At 43.9% G+C, this 23,038-nt stretch overlaps 2 protein-coding genes across 2 annotated transcripts in view; one reads left to right on the top strand and one right to left on the bottom strand.

The window, feature by feature from the left end:
* The window catches only part of pkn2a (protein kinase N2a), a 45,025-nt gene extending 35,871 nt beyond the window's left edge, over window positions 1-9,154 (top strand). The window contains exons 19-22 of the mRNA XM_046360334.1: window positions 1,116-1,258; window positions 6,375-6,482; window positions 6,672-6,752; window positions 6,974-9,154. Coding sequence (XP_046216290.1) covers window positions 1,116-1,258; window positions 6,375-6,482; window positions 6,672-6,752; window positions 6,974-7,177 — 536 coding nt within the window. The 3' untranslated portion in view covers window positions 7,178-9,154. The remainder of the gene's footprint in view (window positions 1-1,115; window positions 1,259-6,374; window positions 6,483-6,671; window positions 6,753-6,973) is intronic.
* Window positions 9,155-11,089: 1,935 nt separating this feature from the next.
* gtf2b (general transcription factor IIB) lies at window positions 11,090-21,990 on the bottom strand. The gene is made up of 7 exons (XM_046360333.1): window positions 21,872-21,990; window positions 20,416-20,528; window positions 18,960-19,093; window positions 17,501-17,647; window positions 16,877-17,006; window positions 14,183-14,464; window positions 11,090-11,647 (listed from the first exon to the last, which is right to left on the bottom strand). The coding sequence occupies exons 1-7, from the start codon at window positions 21,886-21,888 to the stop codon at window positions 11,514-11,516; spliced, it is 957 nt and encodes a 318-aa protein (XP_046216289.1). The 5' UTR covers window positions 21,889-21,990; the 3' UTR covers window positions 11,090-11,513.
* Between the last annotated feature and the right edge of the window lie 1,048 nt (window positions 21,991-23,038).

Below are 23,038 nucleotides of genomic sequence, written 5' to 3'. Positions count from 1 at the left end.
GAACACAGTGGCCTCCATCATTCTTAAATCGAAGAGGTGTGGAACCACCAACCACCGCTTCATAGAGCTGGCCGCCCGGCCAAACTGAGCAATCGGGGGAGAAGGGCCTTGGTCAGGGAGGTGACCAAGAACCTGATGTTCATCTCACAGAGTTCCTCTGTGGAGATGGGAGAACCTTCCAGAAGGACAACCATCTCTGCAGCCCTCCACCAATCAGGCCTTTATGGCAGAGTGGCCACTCCTCAGTAAAGGGCACATGACAGCCCTCTTGGATTTTGCCAAAAGGCACCTAAAGAACTCTGACCTCTGATGAAACCAAGGTTAAACTCTTTGTCCTGAATGCCAAGTGTCGCGTCTTGAGGAAACCTGGCACCATCCCTACGGTGAACCATGGTGGTGGCATGTTTTTCAGTGGCAGGGAGACTCGTCAGGAAAGATGATCGGAGCAAAGTACAGAAAGATACTTGATGAAACCCTGCTCCAGAGCACTCAGGACCTCTGACTAAGGCTCACCTTCCAACAGGACAACGACCCTAAGCACACAGCCAAGACAACGCGCAGTAGTGGCTTTGGGACACGTTATTGAATGTCCTTGAGTGGCCCAGCCTGAGCATGGACTTACACCTGATCTAACATCTCTGGAGAAACCTGAAAATAGCTGTGCAGCAATGCTCCCCATCCACCCTGACAGAGTTTGAGAGGATCTGCAGATAAGAATTGGAGAAACTCTCCAAGTACAGGTGTGCCAACATGAATCATCATACCCAATAAGACTCGAGGCTGTAATCGCTGCCAAAGATGCTTCAACAAAGTACCTATTTAAAGGGTCTGAATACTTATAGAAATGTGATATTTCCAGGTTTTTTGTTATCAATTTTTAAAAACTTTGTTGCTTTGTCATTATGGGGTACTATGTGTAGGTTGAGGGGGGGGAACTATTTAATCCATTCCAGAAAAGGGCTGTAACATAACAAAATGTGGAAAAAGTCAAGGGGTCAAAATACCTTCTGAATGCACAATATGCTGATCTGAAACTTATGTGGGTGTCAGATTTCCATGTCTGGGTGGACAGTAAAGTCTCCATACATGTATCATGGTTATGTGTATTCTGGCAGGAATGGGGTTCAGGGACCGCACCAGCACGTTTTGTGGTACTCCTGAGTTCCTGGCCCCAGAGGTTCTGACGGAGACATCATACACGCGTGCTGTGGACTGGTGGGGTCTGGGGGTCCTCGTCTTTGAGATGCTGGTTGGAGAGGTTAGTGGTTCTCACCTGTCATATGGATGCATACCTACTCCATACTACGGCTCTTTAAAGCTGGCCAATATTTGGTCAACTCAAATCCAAATCAAATCAAATCAAATTTTATTTGTCACATACACATGGTTAGCAGATGTTAATGCGAGTGTAGCGAAATGCTTGTGCTTCTAGTTCCGACAATGCAGTGATAACCAACAAGTAATCTAACTAACAATTCCAAAACTACTGTCTTATACACAGTGTAAGGGGATAAGGAATATGTACATAAGGATATATGAATGAGTGATGGTACAGAGCAGCATACAGTAGATGGTATCGAGTACAGTATATACATATGAGATGAGTGTGTAGACAAAGTAAACAAAGTGGCATGGTTAAAGTGGCTAGTGATACATGTATTACATAAGGATGCAGTCGATGATGTAGAGTACAGTATATACATATGCATATGAGATGAATAATGTAGGGTAAGTAACATTATATAAGGTAGCATTGTTTAAAGTGGCTAGTGATATATTTACATCATTTCTCATCAATTCCCATTATCAAAGTGGCTGGAGTTGGGTCAGTGTCAATGACAGTGTGTTGGCAGCAGCCACTCAATGTTAGTGGTGGCTGTTTAACAGTCTGATGGCCTTGAGATAGAAGCTGTTTTTCAGTCTCTCGGTCCCAGCTTTGATGAACCTGTACTGACCTCGCCTTCTGGATGATAGCGGGGTGAACAGGCAGTGGTTCGGGTGGTTGATGTCCTTGATGATCTTTATGGCCTTCCTGTAACATCGGGTGGTGTAGGTGTCCTGGAGGGCAGGTAGTTTGCCCCCGGTGATGCGTTGTGCAGTCCTCACTACCCTCTAGAGAGCCTTACGGTTGAGGGCGGAGCAGTTGCCGTACCAGGCGGTGATACAGCCCGCCAGGATGCTCTCGATTGTGCATCTGTAGAAGTTTGTGAGTGCTTTTGGTGACAAGCCGAATTTCTTCAGCCTCCTGAGGTTGAAGAGGCGCTGCTGCGCCTTCTTCACGACGCTGTCAGTGTGAGTGGACCAATTCAGTTTGTCTGTGATGTGTATGCCGAGGAACTTAAAACTAGCTACCCTCTCCACTACTGTTCCATCGATGTGGATAGGGGGGTGTTCCCTCTGCTGTTTCCTGAAGTCCACAATCATCTCCTTAGTTTTGTTGACGTTGAGTGTGAGGTTATTTTCCTGACACCACACTCCGAGGGCCCTCACCTCCTCCCTGTAGGCCGTCTCGTCGTTGTTGGTAATCAAGCCTACCACTGTTGTGTCGTCCGCAAACTTGATGATTGAGTTGGAGGCGTGCGTGGCCACGCAGTCGTGGGTGAACAGGGAGTACAGGAGAGGGCTCAGAACACACCCTTGTGGGGCCCCAGTGTTGAGGATCAGCGGGGAGGAGATGTTGTTGCCTACCCTCACCACCTGGGGGCGGCCCATCAAGAAGTCCAGTACCCAGTTGCACAGGGCGGGGTCGAGACCCAGGGTCTCGAGCTTGATGACGAGCTTGGAGGGTACTATGGTGTTGAATGCAGAGCTGTAGTCGATGAACAGCATTCTCACATAGGTATTCCTCTTGTCCAGGTGGGTTAGGGCAGTGTGCAGTGTGGTTGAGATTGCATCGTCTGTGGACCTATTTGGGCGGTAAGCAAATTGGAGTGGGTCTAGGGTGTCAGGTAGGGTGGAGGTGATATGGTCCTTGACTAGTCTCTCAAAGCACTTCATGATGACGGAAGTGAGTGCTACGGGGCGGTAGTCGTTTAGCTCAGTTACCTTAGCTTTCTTGGGAACAGGAACAATGGTGGCGCTCTTGAAGCATGTGGGAACAGCAGACTGGTATAGGGATTGATTGAATATGTCCGTAAACACACCGGCCAGCTGGTCTGCGCATGCTCTGAGGGCGCGGCTGGGGATGCCGTTTGGGCCTGCAGCCTTGCGAGGGTTAACACGTTTAAATGTCTTACTCACCTCGGCTGCAGTGAAGGAGAGGCCGCATGTTTTGGTTGCGGGCCGTGTCAGTGGCATTGTATTGTCCTCAAAGCGGGCAAAAAAGTTATTTAGTCTGCCTGGGAGCAAGACATCCTGGTCCGTGACTGGGCTGGATTTCTTCTTGTAATCCGTGATTGACTGTAGACCCTGCCACATGCCTCTTGTGTCTGAGCCATTGAATTGAGATTCCACTTTGTCTCTGTACTGACGCTTAGCTTGTTTAATAGCCTTGCGGAGGGAATAGCTGCATTGTTTATATTCGGACATGTTACCAGTCACCTTGCCCTGATTAAAAGCAGTGGTTCGCGCTTTCACAGTACCAGTCAAAAGTTTTATAACATCTACTCAATCCAGAGTTTTGCTTTATTTTTACTATTTTCTACATTGTAGAATAATAGTGAAGACATCAAAACTTTGAAATAACACATGGAATATTTTAGATTCTTCAAAGTAGCCACCCTTTGCCTTGATGACAGCTTTGCACACTCTTGGTATTTTCTCAACCAATTTCATGAGGTAGTCACCTGGAATGCATTTCAATTAACAGGTGTGCTTTGTCAAAGTTAATTTGTGGAATTTCTTTCCTTCTTAATGCGTTTAAGCCAGTCAGTTGTGTTGTGTTGTGACAAGGTAGGGGTGATATACCGATTTATAGCCCTATTTGGTAAAATACCAAGTCCATATTATGGCAAGAACAGCTCAAATAAACAAAGCGAAAAGATCAAGACATGAAGGTCAGTCAATCGCAAAAACTATCAGGCGCTATGATGAAGCTGGCTCTCATAAGGACCGCTACAGGAAAGGAAGACTCAGTTACCTTTGCTGCAGAGGATACGTTCATTAGAGTTAACTGCACATCAGATTGCAGCCCAAATAAATGCTTCACAGAGTTCAAGGAACAGATACATCTCAACATCAAGTGTTCAGAGGAGACTGTTAATTTTGTTTGTTTTATTTTTTATTTAACCTATATTTAACTAGGCAAGTCAGTTAAGAACAAATTCTTATTTACAATGACTGCCTAACCTGGACGCAGGGCCAATTTATGCACTGCTCTATGGGACTCCTGATCACGGTCGGTTGTGATACAGGGTTGAGTTGGACCCGCAGAGTGAAGGAAAAGCAGCCAACAAGTGCTCAGCATATGTGGGACCTCCTTCAAGACTGTTGGAAAAGCATTCCTCATTAAGCTGATTGAGAAAATGCCAAGAGTGTGCAAAGCTGTCATCAAGGCCAAGGGTGGCTACTTTGAAGAATCTAAAATAGTGTTTTTTGTAACTACATGATTCCATATGTGTTATTTCATAGTTTGTTATTCCACAATGTAGAAAATGAAGAAGCCCTTGAAATGAGTACCGGTAGGTTTCCAAACTTCTGACTGGTAATGTGTATTATATTGTTTTTACATTTTTAGAATTGAATTGATGATAATGGCAAAAAAAACTATCACAAAACCACAATTGTCATGACTATTCTAACATTAAATACAGTTGAAGTCGGAAGTTTATATACACCTTAGCCAAATACATTTAAACTCACTTTTTCACAATTCCTGACATTGAAACCTAGTAAAAATTCCCTGTATTAGGTCAGTTAGGATCGCTACTTTATTTTAAGAATGTGAAATGTCAGAATAATAGTAGAGTGATTTATTTCAGCTTTTTATTTCATCACATTCCCAAACACTCAATTAGTATTTGGTAGCGTTGCCTTTAAATGATTTAGCTTGGGTCAAACGTTTCGGGTAGCCTTCCACAAGCCCATTCCTCCTGACACAGCTGGTGTAACTGAGTCAGGTTTGTAGGCCTCCTTGCTCGCACAGACTATTTCAGTTCTGCCCACAACTGTTCTATAGGATTGAGGTCAGGGCTTTGTGATGGCCACTCCAATATCTTGACTTTGTTGTCCTTAAGCCATTTTGCCACCACTTTGGAAGTATGCTTGGGGTCATTGTCCATTTAGAAGACCCATTTGCGACCAAGCTTTAACTTCCTGACTGATGTCTTGAGATGTTGCTTCAATATATCCACATACTTTTCCTGCCTCATGATGCCGTCTATTTTGTGAAGTACACCAGCTCCTCCTACAGCAAAGCACCCCCACAACATGTTGCTGCCACCCCTGTGTTTCACGGTTGGGATGGTGTATCTTCGGCTTGCAATCGTCCTCCTTTTTCCTCCAAACATAATGATGGTCATTATGGCCAAACTGTTCTATTTTTGTTTCATCTCAGCCAAGAGGACATTTCTCCAAAAAGTACAATCTTTGTCACCATGTGCAGTTGCAAACTGTAGTCTGGCTTTTTTTATGGTGGTTTTGGAGCAGTGGCTTCTTCCTTGCTAAGTGGCCTTTCAGGTTAAGTTGATATAGGACTCGTTTTACTGTGGATATAGATACTTTTGTACCAGTTTCCTCCATCTTCACAAGGTCCTTTGCTGTTCTGGGATTGATTTGCACTTTTCGCACTAAAATATGTTAATCTCTAGGAGACAGAACGTGTCTCCTTCCTGAGCGGTATGATGGCTGCGTGGTCCCATGGTGTTTATACTTGCATACTATTGTTTGTACAGATGAATGTGGTACCTTCAGGCATTTGGAAATTGCTCCCAAGGATGAACCAGACTTGCGGAGGTCTACAATTGTTTTTCTCTTGGCTAATTTCTTTTGATTTTTTTTGCCATGATGTCAATCAAGGAGGCACTGAGTTTGAAGGTAGGCCTTGAAATACATGAACTCAAATCATGTCAATTAGCCTATCAGAAGCTTCTAAAGCATTAACATCATTTTCTGGAATTTTCCAAGCTGTTTAAAGGCACAGTAAACTTGGTGTATGTAAACCTCTGACCCACTGGAATTGTGATACAGTGAAATAATCTGTCTGTAAACAATTGTTAGAAAAATTACTTGTCATGCATAAAGTAGATGTCCTAACCGACTTGCCAAAACTACAGTTTTAACAAGGAATTTGTGGAATGGTTGGAGTGGAAAAACGAGTTTTAATGACTCCAACTGTACATAGTTGACCTGGTCAGTACTTGTCCATATAAAAGAAAATAGCATTCTCAATCATTGACTGTATGTGCAAAAATCTGTGTTTTCTCCCCCCGTCCCAGTCTCCATTCCCTGGGGACGATGAGGAGGAGGTGTTTGACAGCATCGTCAACGATGAAGTCCGCTACCCAAGGTTCCTCTCAACAGAGGCCATCTCCATCATGAGAAGGGTGGGTTCTGGTGAAGTTCTACTACTAACTTCAAATGGTGCAGTCACCTCAGATTGACCTTTACACAACACCTCAAATGACTGCTATCAGCTGTCAAAAGTGTGAACTGAGAAGAAACAAAAGACAATGGCGTTATTGAAACACAGCTTTAATGTTTACTCTGCTATGTTATGCTCTTTTTGTTTGTAGCTTTTGAGGAGGAGTCCAGAAAGACGTCTTGGGGCAGGAGAACGAGACGCAGAAGAAGTGAAGAAACATCTGTTCTTCAGAGTAAGTTGAAAGTGGTTTTTATTTAAATTGTATATATTTGATCTGTTTAGATATTGTAAACCAAAACAGCCTTGATTACAGGTAATGTGGACTGTGTCTACTTACCTTGGTTGTCATTAGCTTTTTTTTCCTCACAAGGTAGACGGGTCAATTATCAGGACAGACATGTATTGAATCAAGTTCCCTCTTTCATAAATTTTCTCCTAACTTTCTCCACCCAGAATATGGATTGGAACGGACTACTGTCCAAGAAGGTGAAGCCTCCGTTTGTGCCAACCATCCAGAACTCCAACGATGTCAGCAACTTCGACAACGAATTTACCTCAGAAGCACCCATCCTGACCCCGCCCAGAGAACCCAGGGCGCTCAGCAAGAATGAGCAGGACATGTTCTCAGACTTTGACTACATCGCAGACTGGTGTTAGCCCCCCTTCTCCCTCCTCCTAACACGTTGAACAAACACACACAGTGAACCAAACAACACAGCGCTGACTGACTGTAGCTCACATTTGGGGGAAAAAAGGCTTTTTTCCAAACAAATGTTGAGGGAGGTGAAACATCGCTCTCCCAGCCTTCGGGCGCACTCTGCCATTGAAAGACCCCCCCCCGACTCCACAACCCAGCACCCGTGTTTATTTTTTAACAAAATGAAGAACTTTTTTTTTAACAAGAAGAGATTATATTTTGCTTTTCTTCTGAGAGAAGAGGGAGGAGGAGGCCTCCAGCGCATGTTGTCTATTGTCTGACCACTGAGGTTTTCATATGAACTATGTCAAAGGAAACACCGGCAACATCATGTTATTCATAGTCAGTCTTTTATTTTTTATCATGTACAGAATATTATTCATCCGTATTAACGAGTCATTTCTCAAGCCATAACTAAATGACTTCTCTCTGTAACGTCTGCCATATTGTATTATAAGTGTTTTAAGCATTTATCACTGAACTCTCACGTGAGGTTAAAGACGACACATCTTGACTACTACTGCCTTTTGACTTGAAAGCCAAAGTAAGGGCTCCCTTTTAACTGATCCTTGTCATCTTCCCCACCCACACTTATTTGTCACATGCTTCGTAAACAACCGGTGTGGACTAACAGTGAAATGCTTAGTTACGGGCCTAGTTACAGGCCCTTTGCAACAATGCAGGGAGAACCCTCCCACCGTTTTTAAAGAATGCCTTCCTGTTTCTGCTAGCAAAAAGCTAAGAGCTGGCTCACTCTCAAAGAATAGAGTGCAGAAGTGTTATATTTTAAAACAGATGATCATTAGACAAAGCAGTGCACCCAGTGTTAGCCCTCAAGGTACTGCAACAATCCCTCATTTACTAGCATACAGGGCCGTGTTTCACCATGTAATGCTATAAAGATGTTGGAGGGAAAATAATTAAGCAGTGGAGCAAAGTTCTAGAGACAAAGGCGACTGACACTTTAAACGTTGTCATTTGTAAGGTGCACACAATATGGAGACTTGTCCGACATGGCTCCCTCTGGCGGGTTCCTAGCACCATTAAGCATATGAATCAAGTGTCTCAGAGGAGAAGTGCTGATTTAGGATCAGTTATGCCTTTTAGATCACAATGAAAAGGATTACATGAACAGGGGAACCTGATCCTGGATCAGCACTCGTACTCAGCGCTATACAGCCCAAGATTTAGTTATTGGGGGATAACAATGCATTCAGCTAGCAATGTTGAGCTCTTGTGGATAGAATCAATTATTCTAGCATTTCTAACAGGGTGGGTCAGTCCCATTATAATTCAATTGGATGCAGAAAATGTATAAAATCTGTTGAACTTCCATTCGCTACCTGAATTAACTAATTTGAAATGGAATTGATTCCAACCTCAATACCTCAATTCTTTTAACTGAAAATACCAGGGCCTGCAATGATTAGAGTTGGTCAAATGGTGGATCTGAAGTGACTGATACAACTGATTACCAAAACTAATCCATTCAGTCCTGACAGTGGGACTATGGAAACAGTAATGTATGTATGATCAAACTAATGTGTAGGGTGAAGTTGCCTCCAGGTTAGGAGGATTGGGGAAGCTGGTCCTAGATCTTTACCCAGGAGCTTAAACTTAGTGCCAGTTTGTGCAGACTATGTAAATGAATCACTACAGGGGAGGGCATATATGTATATACACACAATTAAGCTGATAGCACTATCAATAGGTATTTTTTATGATCTATGTTTAGTGTAATTATGAAAATAGATTGTACAAAGTTATTTGTCCCAGTGTTTGAATGGCCGCTCATCTGTTTTTGCAACACGCTCAAGCTTTTTTCAATGGTACACCACATTGAAGTTACAAGACTGTTGGCCCTGGTGTAAAGAAGCATTTTGCTGTTGGGGTTTGTCGCCTATCATGAATGCACAAATTAAATGTTTTTAATAGTTGTGCTACCTTTGCATATTGTATTCTATTGGCGTGAGCACGTAACTTTCAAGCCCATGTTATGTCTTGGTCTCTTTGCTTTGAGAATCTCTTCCATGGTGTGAAGAGCAACATGCCCAATAGAACTGTCCATGAACATACTACAGTAGCCCACTGTTCATCCATGACCCAGAGTGCATCTTACTGAAGTCAGCAAGGAGTGACCTGGCTTTGAGGTAAGTGGATAACAAACATTTTCTCACGTAGAAGGATCAAAACCTCGAAGTATAGTAGAGAGACTAATTTACCTTTAATGAAGGTGAAGCATTGAGCACAAGTTCCCCTTGTTAAGCTACAGCATAACTTTGCAAATAAACTAAGCAACAAAAAAACGTCCCTTTTTCAGGACCCTGTCTTTCAAAGATAATTTGTAAAAATCCAAATAACTTCAGATCTTCATTGTAAAGGGTTTGAACACTGTTTTCCCATGCTTGTTCAATGTACCTGTGGAACGGTCGTTAAGACGCTTACAGACGGTAGACAATTAAGGTCACAGTTATGCCTCTTTAGTGTCAATTTTCTTTTCTACGGACTCCGGAAAAACAAGATGCCCAGGGTCCCTTCATCTGCGTGAACGTGCCTTAGGCATGCTGCAAGGAGGCATGATGACTGTAGATGCGGCCAGGGAAATAAATTGCAATGTCCGTTGCTGTGGCACGTCTAAGACAGCGCTACAGGGAGACAGGACGGACAGCTGATCGTCCTCGCAGTGGCATACGTGTAACAACACCTGCACAGGATTGGTACATCTGATCATACCTGCGGGACAGGTACAGGATGGCAACAACTGCCCGAGTTACACCAGGAACGCACAATCCCTCCATCAGTGCTCAGACTGTCCGCAAGAGGCTGGACTGAGGGCTTGTAGGCCTGTTGTAAGGCAGGTCCTCACCAGACATCACCGGCAACACCGTCGCTGGACCAGACAGGACTGTCAAAATGCTCTTCACTGACGAGTCGCGGTTTTGGTCGGATTAGCATTTATCGTCGAAGGAATGAGCGTTACACCGAGGCCTGTAAGTGGGATAGATTTGGAGGTGGAGAATCCATCATGGTCTGGGGGGGTGCGTCAACATCGGACTGAGCTAGTTGTTATTGCAGCCAATCTCAACTCTGTGCGTTACAGGGAAGACCTCCTCCCTCATGTGGTAGGTACCCTTTCTGCAGGCTCATCCTGACATGACCCTCCAGCATGACAATGCCACCAGCCATACTGCTCGTTCTGTGCGTGATTTCCTGCAAGTCAGGAATGTCAGTGTTCTGCCATGGCCAGGGAAGAGCCCGGATCTCAAACTGAGCATTTGGATCAGTGTGTGGAGGCTAGGACCATTCCCCCAGAAATGTCTGGGAACTTGCAGGTGCCTTGGTGGAAGAGTGGGGTAACATCTCACAGCAAGAACTGGCAAATCTGGTGCAGTCGAGGAGATTTACTGCAGTACTTTATGTGTGTTGTGGCCACCGGCTGCGTTGTTACTTTTGATTTAGACCCCCCTTTGTTCAAGGACACATTATTCCATTTCTGTTAGTCACGTGTCTGTGGAACTTGTTCAGTTGTTGAATATGTTCATACAAATATTTACATTTACATTGAAGTCATTTAGCAGACGCTCTTATCCAGAGCAACTTACACGTTAAGTTTGCTGAAAATAAACAGTTGACAGTGAAAATGTGTTTTTTTGTTGAGTTTACTTCTTGTATTGACTTGACCCCTAAATGGCATATTTTCAAAACAAACAATTGTTGAACTTATGCTTCTATTGTTACACTAGGCCCACAACTGTACACCCGGCAGGAGGGATGAGACAAGCTTTAACTGTCCGTAAAGGGCAAAGACTAACTGATCAATGTAATACAAAACACTTCAAATGATAATAAACAAGCAGTATTAGTCACTCAAACACATTCCATACAAAGTTTAATGTTATTCAATGCATGAGGTGATCAACGTGCTTTTCAGAAAAGCATTTAAATTTACTTTAATACATTGCCAATAAGCTAACAAAATGTAACCTGCTAATTTCCTACAAAAGTAGGTGTATACAGTATAAAACCAGCCTAATATTGCAAGCACCAATTACACTCCCACTTGGACATATATACAGTATATATACACACAAATGAAATACTGTATGTACAGTTTGCAATCTAATTCTTATAGCAATGGAATGTGTGTCCTGTACTTGTCTGTATTCCTGCAAAGAAGTGCCTTGACAAGGGCCCGAAGGCTTAATTAACAAGGGAACAGAGGAAAGAAAATCATAGAAATTCAATTTTTTAAAAAGAACCCAGTAGAGCAGAATGTGTTGTTGGGGCGGCAGGTCATCACAGCTGGGGCAGTTTGTCCACGGGGGTGTCAAATTTGAAGTCTGGGGGAAAGAGGTCGGCAGCGCGGGGGTAGATGAGTCTGTACGACTGTCTGATTGTGACGTCCGCCACACCAGCGATGTCTCCAATCTCTGTCGAAGGATTTGAAGAATTGACTACTGGTGTTAAGAGTCTTCAGAACATTGGTGCTGCACTTGTTCTCAGAACTATCAGAAATACGAGTTCCTGAACCTTTGTCACACTGTTATTCATGCCTGAAATGTACTGAAGCAGGTTGTAAAGCTTACAGACAAACAAATACTACATATATACACTATACAGTGCAATTAAAAAGTATTTGCCCCCTTAATGATACTGATTGTTAACAGATTTTCACCCAAAACCTATTATAAAAAGGGACCCTGAATTGTATTTCTTTCTTTAAAGCCAACATCCAATGCCCTTGTGTGAAAGTATTTTCCCCCTTACACTACTTGGTTGTGCCACCTTCAGCTGGAATGACTCCAACCAAACACTTCCTGTAGTTGTTGATCAGTCTTTCACGTCACCGTGGAGGAATATTGGCCCCCTCTTCCATGCAGAACGGCTTTAACTCACTGCATGACCCAGCTGCGCTTCAGCTCACAGACAGATGGCCTGACATTCTCCTGTAGGATTCTGATGCAGAATTCATGGTTCCTTCTATTAAGGCAAGTCGTCCAGGTCCTGAGGCAGCAAACCATCACACTACCATCACCATGCTGACCTTTGGTCTGCGGTTGTTACTGTGGAATGCAGTATTTGGTTTTTGCCAGACATAAATGGGACCCATCTCATCCAAAGTGGACTATAGTTTGCCAAAAAAAAAGCACCTGGATGATCATCCAGACTCCTGGAAGAATGTTCTATGGACAAATGATTCAAAGGTATAACATGGGTCAAACTGCATTCCACAGTAAGAAACTCCTACCAACGGTCAAGCATGGTGGTGGTAGTCTGATGCTTTGCTGCCTCAGGACCTGGACGACTTGCCCTAATAGAAGGAACCATGTATACTGCCCTGTATCAGAGAATTCTACAGGAGAATGTCAGGCCATCGGTCTGAGCTGAAGCACAGCTGGGTCATGCAACAAGACAATGAACACATTTTTAGTTTTAGAATGGCCTAGCCAAAGTCCTAATCCCAATAGAGTTGTGGTAGGACTTGAAACCCACAAATGTCACAGAGCTTCTTTAACTCTGCATGGAAGAGTGGGCCAACATTCCTCCACAGCGATGAGAGAGACTGATCTTGTTTATGAAGCATTAAATATGTAATTGTGTTATTTGTTCACTCAGGTTCCCTTTATCTAATATTAGGTTGTTTGAAAATTGATAATTCCATATCAGAAATATGCATAAGTGATTACAATTTGAAAGGGGACAAATGCTTTTGTATATAAAGTGCTGTGAAAAAGTATGTGGACACCCCTTCAAACTAGTGGATTTGGCCATTTCAGCCACACCAGTTGCTGACTGGTGTATATAAAAAAAATTAAAATCAAGCACACCGCCATGCAATCTCCATAGACAAACATTGGCAGTAGAAAGGCCTTACTGAAGAGCTCAGTGACTTTCAACGTGGCACAGTCATAAAATGCCACCTTTCCAATAAGTCAGTTCGACAAATTTCTGCCCCGGGTCAACTGTAAGTGCTGTTATTGTGAAGTGGAAAAGTCTAGGAGCAACAATGGCTCAGCCACAAAGTGGTAGGTCACACAAGCTCACAGCACTGGACCACCGAGTGCTGAAGCGTGTAAAAATCTTGTCCTCAGTTGCAACACTCACTACCGAGATCCAAACCGCCTCTGGAAGCCAAGTCGGCACAATAACTGTTCCTCACGATCTTCATGAAATGGGTTTCCATGGCCAAGCAGCCTCACACAAGCCTAAGATCAACATGCGTAATACCAAGCGTTTGTTGGAGTGGTGTAAAGCTCGCCGCCATTGGACTCTGGAGCAGTGGAAACGTCTTCTCTGGATTGATGAATCATGCATCACCATCTGGCAGTCAGAGGCACAAATCTGGATTTGGCAGTTGCCATGACAACACCACCTTCCCAAATGCATAGTACCAACTATAAAGCTTGGTGGAGAAATAATTGTCTGGGGCTGTTTTCCATGGTTCGTTCTAGGCCCCTTAGTTCCATTGAAGCATATGACATTCTAGACAATTCTGTGCTTCCAACTTTGTGGCAACAGTTTGGGAAAGGCCCTTTCCTGTTGCAGCATGACAACGCCCCCATGCACAAAGCGAGGTCCATACAGAAATAATTTGTCAAGATTGTGGAAGAACTTGACTGGCCTGCAGAGCCCTGACCTCGACCCCATCGAACACCTTTGGGATGAATTGGAACTCTGACTGCGAGCCAGGCCTAATCGCCCAACATCACTGCCCAACCTCACGAATTCACTTGTGGCTGAATGTTAGCAACTACCCACAGCAATGTCTCAACATCTAATGGAAAGCCTTCCCAGAAGAGTTATAACAGCAAAGAGGAGACCAACTGCATATTAATGCCCATGATTTTGGAATGAGATGTTCGACAAGCAGGTGTCCACATACTTCTGGTTGTGTAGTGTAGTTCAGATTCAGCCAATAAATAACTTTAAGTGATTACCACCTGAAAAAGCCTACCCCCACTCACCTTTCTGGGTCTTCTTCTCGGCAGAGGCCTGGGAGGCCATGTAGATGGCAGCGGCAGCCACAGAAATGGGGCTCCTGCCGGGCACCAGGTCCAGCTCCACGGCCTTCCGGGCGATGTAGGTGGCTGCCATCTGCACCTGCTTCGGCAGGCCTAGGTTGGAGCAGAAGCGGGACATGAAGTCTCCGGTGGTGATGAGGTCCACGCTGGTCTCCAGGGCCTTGAGGATCAGCTTGAAGCAGCGGCCGATCTCCTTCTTGGAGATACGGGACACGGCGCAGATCTCTGCAAGGGATAGGTGACAAGGGAGTCATTAGTGATACACCATCAGGATCGTTCTAATAAGTCATGCAACGGAGGACATTTTATAATGTAGGATGAAAATAAGCTTTTCTTATTGGACCATTCCAGGTGGCAGCTACCCAAGTTTGTCCATTTTCTTCCCTTTTGTGCCTAACAAACAACTCAGGAATATAAACTCTGCAGAAAAAGAAATGTCCTCACTGTCAACTGCATTTATTTTCAGCAAACTTAACATGTTAAATATTTGTAACATAACAAGATTCAACAATTGAGACAAACTGAACAAGTTCCACAGACATGTGACTAACAGAAATTAAATAATGTGTCCCTGAACAAAGGGGGTGGGGGGGTCAAAATCAAAAGATAATGCAGCTGGTGGCCACAGATACTAAGTACTGCAGTGCATCACCTCCTCATGGACTGAACCAGATTTGTCAGTTCTTGCTGTGAGATGTTACCCCACTCTTCTACCAAGGAAACTGCAAGTTCCCAGACATTTCTGTGGGGAATGGCCTTAACCCTCACCCTCCGAGCCAACAGGTTCCAGACATGCTCAATGGGATTGAGATCCGGGCTCTTCGCCGGCCATGGCAGGACACTGACATTCTTGTCTTGCAGGAAATCACGCACAGAACAAGCTGGTGGCATTGTCATGCTGGAGGGTCATGTCAGGGTGAGCCTGCGAGAAGGGTACCACATGAGGGAAGAGGATGTCTTCCCTGTAACGCACAGCATTGAGATTGCCTGCAATGACAAGCTCAGTCCGTTGTTGCTGTGACACTGCCCCAGACCATGTCGGACCCTCCACCAAATCGATCCCGCTCCAGAGTACAGGCCTCGGTGTAACGCTGATTCCTTTGACGATAAACGCAAATCCGACCATGACCCCTGGTGAGACAAAACCGCGACTAGTCAGTGAAGAGCACTTTTTGCCAGGCTTGTCTGGTCCAGCGACGGTGGGTTTGTGCCCATAGGTGACGTTGTTGCTGGTGATGTCTGGTGAGGACCTGCCTTACAACAGACATACAAGCCCTCAGTCCAGCCTCTCTCAGCCTATTGCAGACAGTCTGAGCACTGATGGAGGGATTGTGCGTTCCTGGTGTAACTCGGGCAGTTGTTTCCATCCTGTACCTGTCCCGCAGGTGTGATTTACAGGATCGGTACATTCGGACAGGTGTTGTTACACGTGGACAGCCACTGCGAGGATGATCAGCTGTCCATCCTGTCTCCCTGTAGCGCTGTCTGATGCATCTCACAGTACAAACATTGCAATTTATTTCCCTGGCCACATCTGCAGTCTTCATGCCTCCTTGCAGCATGCCCAAGGCACGTTCATGCAGATGAGCAGGGACCCTGGGCATCTTTCTTTTGGTGTTTTTCAGAGTCAGTAGAAAGGTCTCTTTAGTGTCTTTAAGTTTTCATAACTGTGACCTTAATTGCCTACCGTCTGTAAGCTGGTACTGTCTTAACGACCATTCCACAGGTGCATGTTCATTAATTGTTTATGGTTCATTGAACAAGCATGGGAAACAATGTTTAAACCCTTTACAATGAACTGTGATCTTTTTACGAATTATCTTTGAAAGACAGGGTTCTAAAAAAGGACGTTACTTTTTTTTGTTTGTCACCATGTAGTCTTGTTTTAATTTGTAGCATTCAGCAACACACTCATTCCAAGGTGTTACATGAAATATTTGTTCATCCTAATATGAGCTCTAAACATTCTCTTCAGGTTTTTTGTTGTTTTGAAACTTTTTACTCCTTTGTCTCTCCAACTGGTAGTTGTAGTCTTGTCCCATCACTGCAACTCCCATACGTGCTCGGAAGAGTCGAAAATCGAGAGCCATGCGTCCTCCGAAACACAACCCTGCCAGGCCTCACTGCTTCTTGACATACTGCCTGCTTAACCCGGAAGACAGCCGCAACAATGTGTTGGAGGAAACACATTGTTGGGCGCGCCGATTGTTGGGCGCGCCGATTGTTGGGCCGATTGTTGGGCGCCGATTGTTGGGCGCGCCGATTGTTGGGCGCGCCGATTGTTGGGCGCGCCGATTGTTGGGCGCGCCGATTGTTGGGCGCGCCGATTGTTGGGCACGCCGATTGTTGGGCGCGCCGATTGTTGGGCGCGCCGATTCACACTGATTTCCGGCGACCCGAAATCAGTGTGCATGTGCCTGCCACCACAAGTTGTCGCTAGAGCGCGATGGGACAAGGACATCCCATGAGGCTAAACCCCCTAATCCGGACGACACTGGGCCAATTGTGCGCTGACTCATTGGTCGTGGCCGCGACACAGCCCGGGATCGAACCCGGATCTGTAGTGACGCCTCCAGCGCTGCCTTATACCACTGCTCCACTCGGGAGGCCCTAAACATCCTCTTTATAAGAACTCACCTTTAAATGTCCGAGGCACACCCTCTTGTCTGCAGGCGATGTAGAGGCAGGCTGATGCGATGGCGTCATTGGCCCGCCCCTTCAGGCTCTTCTGTTCGTACACTTGCTTAAATAAGTTATTTGTTCGGTCCTGCAGGTCAAATACAAGATTTAGGTCAGTGCAAAATATCTTAAAATGCTTTAGACATTTATAATTAGGTTAAAACTGCAATATGTACCTTTTTGGGCAACCTGACAAATTCACCTAAATGACAGTTATAGATCTAATTATCATTGAAAGAAAGTATCAGAAGCAGTAGTAGATCTGTTCTTTGTGCGCTATGTCTATGCTTCCTGTTCTCAAGTTTTGTTTGTGTCTTACTTTCGGGTTTGTTCTCTACACTATGCATTGCTTGTTTTGTCTCAAACTGAAATTAGGCGACTTGTTAGAATTTTAGCAACCAGGAAATGTCAGAATGATTTCTGCATATTGCACCTTTATTAAGAGAGAACCCTATATTTAAAGTAACCTGCTAAATAACATGAATTTTGGAAATATATTAATCCTATGTAGGTAGAAATGAGCAGCTAGCTAGCTACTAGGTTCCACAAAGCTAAACAATTGGAAGAGAGTACAGGACTCACTATGATGTTCCTTGGTAGGTTGATCCGGTCAGCCATGGTGGTAATCTCTTTGAAGGCGTTTAGCATGGCGCGGTCTGAACTGCTCATGGTCCGCCGGTTCTGGTACTTGGAGTTTCCAAACTCATCAAAACTTGCCGCTCCTGTTCCCTATGGTGAGAACAGAATGGTTGGAACCAGTAGAGGCGATAAATACTTTTTATTTAACCATTGTTTTTCACAGGGAGCCCTGCAGCAGAAAATACAAGCTACATAACAAGGAATGTATGCTACAACAAGACGGTATCATGAGAAATAAAACCATACAGAAAAGCTATTATTTAAAATTTAAAAAAACAATTAAACACATTTGCAATGCCTGATCCCTTTATTAGCACAATCCATTTACTACCAGTAAATCTAATGACAATGAAGTCTATTTTATGGAGAACAGAGGAACCTGATAAAGACCATGTCACACAAAAAGGGGTGCAGAGATTGTCTGTCTCCCTGGGCCACATTTAGATGTGGTCCTTCTCTTGTCATCACATGTCTTTGTCTGGCTCCCTGGGCCACATTTAGATGTGGTCCTTCCCTTGTCATCACATGTCTTTGTCTGGCTCCCTGGGCCACATTTAGATGTGGTCCTTCCCTTGTCATCACATGTCTTTGTCTGGCTCCCTGGGCCACATTTAGATGTGGTCCTTCCCTTGTCATCACATGTCTTTGTCTGGCTCCCTGGGCCACATTTAGATGTGGTCCTTCCCTTGTCATCACATGTCTTTGTCTGGCTCCCTGGGCCACATTTAGATGTGGTCCTTCCCTTGTCATCACATGTCTTTGTCTGGCTCCCTGGGCCACATTTAGATGTGGTCCTTCCCTTGTCATCACATGTCTTTGTCTGGCTCCCTGGGCCACATTTAGATGTGGTCCTTCTCTTGTCATCACATGTCTTTGTCTGGCTCCCTGGGCCACATTTAGATGTGGTCCTTCCCTTGTCATCACATGTCTTTGTCTGGCTCCCTGGGCCACATTTAGATGTGGTCCTTCCCTTGTCATCACATGTCTTTGTCTGGCTCCCTGGGCCACATTTAGATGTGGTCCTTCTCTTGTCATCACATGTCTTTGTCTGGCTCCCTGGGCCACATTTAGATGTGGTCCTTCCCTTGTCATCACATGTCTTTGTCTGGCTCCCTGGGCCACATTTAGATGTGGTCCTTCCCTTGTCATCACATGTCTTTGTCTGGCTCCCTGGGCCACATTTAGATGTGGTCCTTCCCTTGTCATCACATGTCTTTGTCTGGCTCCCTGGGCCACATTTAGATGTGGTCCTTCCCTTGTCATCACATGTCTTTGTCTGGCTCCCTGGGCCACATTTAGATGTGGTCCTTCTCTTGTCAGGCATTAACATCTAGCCACTGACCACAAACATAAAAATAGTTTTAGAGCATCTTTCCCTGTAAGTGGTAACTTGTGTACTTACCTTGCTGATCATGGTGCTCAAGTCTCCCCCGTTGAGGAGTGGATTCTGGGCGTCGCCCACTCTGGACGGGTCTTGGGTGGCTTTTTCATTGGTGAAGGTCCTCCACTCTGAACCCACATCAATCACTCTGTCACCTGAGGAACCAGATACATTACCACATGGGGCCATGTTCCAATATGTTAAAATCTCTTCCTTTCCTTTTGTAATTTACTCTATTTTGTCTCCTTGAGCAGTGAGCATTGACAGTGACATGAATGGATAAAGGAGGTAAAAATAATTATCAAGCACCCACTGTATTGATTTTACCATCATAGTATAATGCTTTCACCAAGTGAGTCCTTCCTTTTGTGATAAAAGGAGACGAGGGAAATCGTTATTAAGAAAGTAAGCCGTATTGAGGGTCAGTGGGACCCAGGCCACCATTTTGAACATGTTTATGTAAATGAGAATAGTAACTAGGTCTAATGATACAACCAGGACACAATCAACCAAATGTGTCTCATCTCTCCATTGTTCCGGTCACAGATTTGATTACACCCTGCACTTCCCAGACCAGGCCACAAGATGGCATTCTCACTCAGGAACTAGACACTTTCCTTTGTCCAATATTTTCTCTCGTTTATCGCCACTTCCTGGAAACTAGCACGGTCAGGGATTTGATTTTTCACCTTAATCCCATAAGCCCTTCCCATAGATAAATCACACTAATATTGAGTACTAATATGACGTTAATCTGCTTATGGCAAAGCTATGGGATACAATCGAGCTTTACATCACTGAATCCACCCACTTAGCTAATCATATGTGGGTATTGTGGCTAAGTGTTTCCTTTGGGACTCATTATGGGAGACCTGCTATGTTACGTTCAGATAGAGCCCTGTAATTTAATCTGTTGCTGTAACTAGGGTGGCTTTCCAAGGTGGTTTAAGGAAGGTGTGGACAGATTTGATTCCATTGCATCTTTGCGAGGATGTTGTCATTTCTAGAATTTCATGGTATCATGTTACATATTATTATGCACTCTAGCCATGTGGCAGGTCTGACATGATATCTCATTGCTCCAGTCCCATAATACCAGCACAAACACTGTCACATCACTCCCTCCCTCTGAACTAAAGGTTAGTATTTTGAGTACGTGTCTATAGAAGTGTCGGTTTATGTTAAGTTCCGCTATTTACCTAATGGAAAGCCTTCTCATCCCTACACAAGGCTTTATGTCAGTCTGTTGACAGGTAATGTGTGTGTGTGCTTGTTTTACTATACTGAACCAGAAGTGCTCACAACTATGTTAAACCAAGGCCAATTCAGAGAAGTGAGGACATTTGGCCGGTCCTAACTTCTAAAAAGGCTATTTTAGGCTTAGGGGTTAGGTTGAGTTAGAATTAGGTTTAGGGTTTAAAAGTTAAAGTATAGTAATACAAAGAGTAACACAAAGCTGTGCGTGGCCTGTCCTCACCCACTACAAGGCCACACTCGGGGCAGATCATGTCCCCTGCTCTGTAGTCTTCCACCAGCATGGCATCTGGGTGGTTGGGGCACTGCACCTTGGGAAGGGCCAGGACATCTCCGCTGCAAGGAGAGAAGAAATCCCATAGGTCAGCTGACAGTGACCTCGAAGCTCTGACCCCAGAATTGGGTGTGACTGTACTTATAACCATAAAGCTGGTTTACTGTCAAGTTTGTGGTATTAGTTCACTTATTCTATACACCAGTTAACTTCAGTTAAAGCCGATTGTTTACTGTGACATTTGATTTGGCAAATTATGATAATGACAAATCTGAAAGGCCTTTGTTCAAATTCTGCTCAAATTGTTTAACATGTCAGTCTTCCCCTGGATCAGGGAATTATTAGGAAAATAGCTAGCTACCTTTCAGATTGTTAAAACAAAAAGGCACTTAAGAAAATTACAAGTTACAATGTTTTACATTTTCACAAGCAAATGCATATACACACATACACATGATATATTTATCTATCTATCAACAAGAACTGGACTGGGAAGTACTGCAAACCTAGCTAGTACAGAAGACACCAAAGATTGTGTTAATTTGTACCCAGATTCATTTCCAACTGAAATTATGCTGATGTGGCCAAAAGCGCTTCGAAACTGTCCTACGTGGGACCACAAGACCCATTAAATGGGCATCCAGCGGTTTGGAAGTTATCCTCGACACCAATTCGATTCTATAACGTTAATACCAAAACCGATACATACACCATATAGCCATCTATCCGAAATTCTGGCACAAACTATTCTTCCAATCCCCTGTCTTTCTGTCTTTTGACAAAGGCGTTATGCCTACTGATACTTGGGTACGTCAACATTCGGTTTCTCTTCGTTTAGGCAAGCGAAAACAAGCCATTTATTTTGAGCTAGTTAGTTTTAACAGCTGACGGTAGAATACATCGGTGGTAAAATCACCAAATAAACTTGTAGTGTCCTCATAGCTATTATCAATGGCTTAATAACTTGTCATGATTAGATCACTGTCAATGTGTCATGCGTTGACACTGCTACTGTAAAAATATATTAGATAACGTTAGCTAGAGTAATTTGAGTTAGCCAGCTGTGATGGCCTGACAACATCACCCATCCCTTTAAAAACATTACATCGCTCATTGACAATCGCATGTGCGAGGACGACGGCCTACACGAGCAATATAATCAAGTTAACATGATATACGATCGACACAATGTGTGAAACTGATTTGAGAGTTTTCTGATAGGCTAACGTTAGTTAAGGTTAAGTAGTATGGACATTCCGGCGGCTATAATGAAAAACACGGAGAGTCGCGTTAGAAACAAACGTCTCTATGTGTTGATGGCCACCCCCACCCTTTGATCAATAATCGTACCCCACATGAAAACATAATAATCCCAAACACAGTTTAGAAAAGATGGTTTACACACCGGCTCGTCGACGCCATGTTAGTTACTTCTTTATACTTCTGCCAGTGGTGAACAGTTTCGAACAATGGCGTCTTCTACCTCTATATATGGCTTTTTTAGCCCACGTGTTTACATGACGACGGAACGGCAAAAGGCTCAAACTAGATCTTCAAAAAGCGATTGACATATGAGGACAGAGGACGTAGGCTACTTGTAAAAGAGTAATGTACATCCAAGTCACAGAACAATGCTTTTGCCATGTATTACTTATTATATATTATATTATCATACGTGTCTAATTAAATCAGATGACTTCCTGACCGTGTCACCTTTAGTCACATAATTACATTTAAGTGAATACAATTACGCAAATGATCAAGTGTTAAACCAAAATGTGTGGATTTTGTTTTATTTGTGTCACTCAAACTTTTTTTACATGCTTATTGCTGCAATGGATCCTAGCCAACACCCCTGCAAGCAGAGCAGCTGGAACATCACATGGTTGGTAATATTTCCACCTGCCAGCTACTAAAGAAAAATAGCATGTTTGGTTATGTGTAGCCTACATAAGAAAACATGTTAAATGGCAAGTGGAAGCATAGTCCTACTTAACCCCATTCAAAAAAACTGACTCAACTCTGAGTAGCCAATATAGCAGTCTCACTGTAAGAGCCAGAGCAGACAGGCCTGTTTATGAAACTGTCAGGCATGGCATTGTCTCTGTGTGCCAGTCTGTGCCCTATCCTTGTGCCAATCTCGGACTGTATTGCCTTGATTGCCCCCTCGCCCACACACCCACTGTACCACTGACCTCAACAGCTCTGGTTCGACAACCACCAAACAATGAGTCATTTCACTTGGCCAGACATCCTTTGATAGAGAATTTCAAGAGAAATCCAATATTTAACAAATAATTTATGACTGAATTACATCGACTGTGGCAAGCACCTAGAGCTGTTTGAATTTAACTGATTACAATTAATAAACAAGCCTTGTCAGCAGCACATATTTTATTAAATTGCACAATGACATTGAACACTAGTAGGTAAATAGAATGCATGTCCATGTACAACAGCAAGTAGAGCTAAATCCCAATATGTCAGATAAGGCCATCATCTATCATGCTTTCAAATGCTAAATAATCATTCATATTATAATTGTACTAAAGTCTCACAATGAATCAACCTA

The sequence above is a fragment of the Oncorhynchus gorbuscha genome, linkage group LG08, assembly GCF_021184085.1.
Source record: "Oncorhynchus gorbuscha isolate QuinsamMale2020 ecotype Even-year linkage group LG08, OgorEven_v1.0, whole genome shotgun sequence".
In the NCBI taxonomy this organism is placed as follows: Eukaryota; Metazoa; Chordata; class Actinopteri; order Salmoniformes; family Salmonidae; genus Oncorhynchus; species Oncorhynchus gorbuscha.
Note: the sequence above shows the minus strand (reverse complement) of the source record. Positions and strands in the feature narration are given on the sequence as shown.

Coding starts and splice junctions, on each gene's coding strand:
- gtf2b (XM_046360333.1), bottom strand. Junction 19,094..20,415: donor CGAGTGTGGCCTTGTAGTGG/GTGAGGACAGGC, acceptor CTGGTTCCTCAG/GTGACAGAGTGATTGATGTG. Junction 11,648..14,182: donor CGAGAAGAAGACCCAGAAAG/GTGAGTGGGGGT, acceptor ATCCTTCGACAG/AGATTGGAGACATCGCTGGT.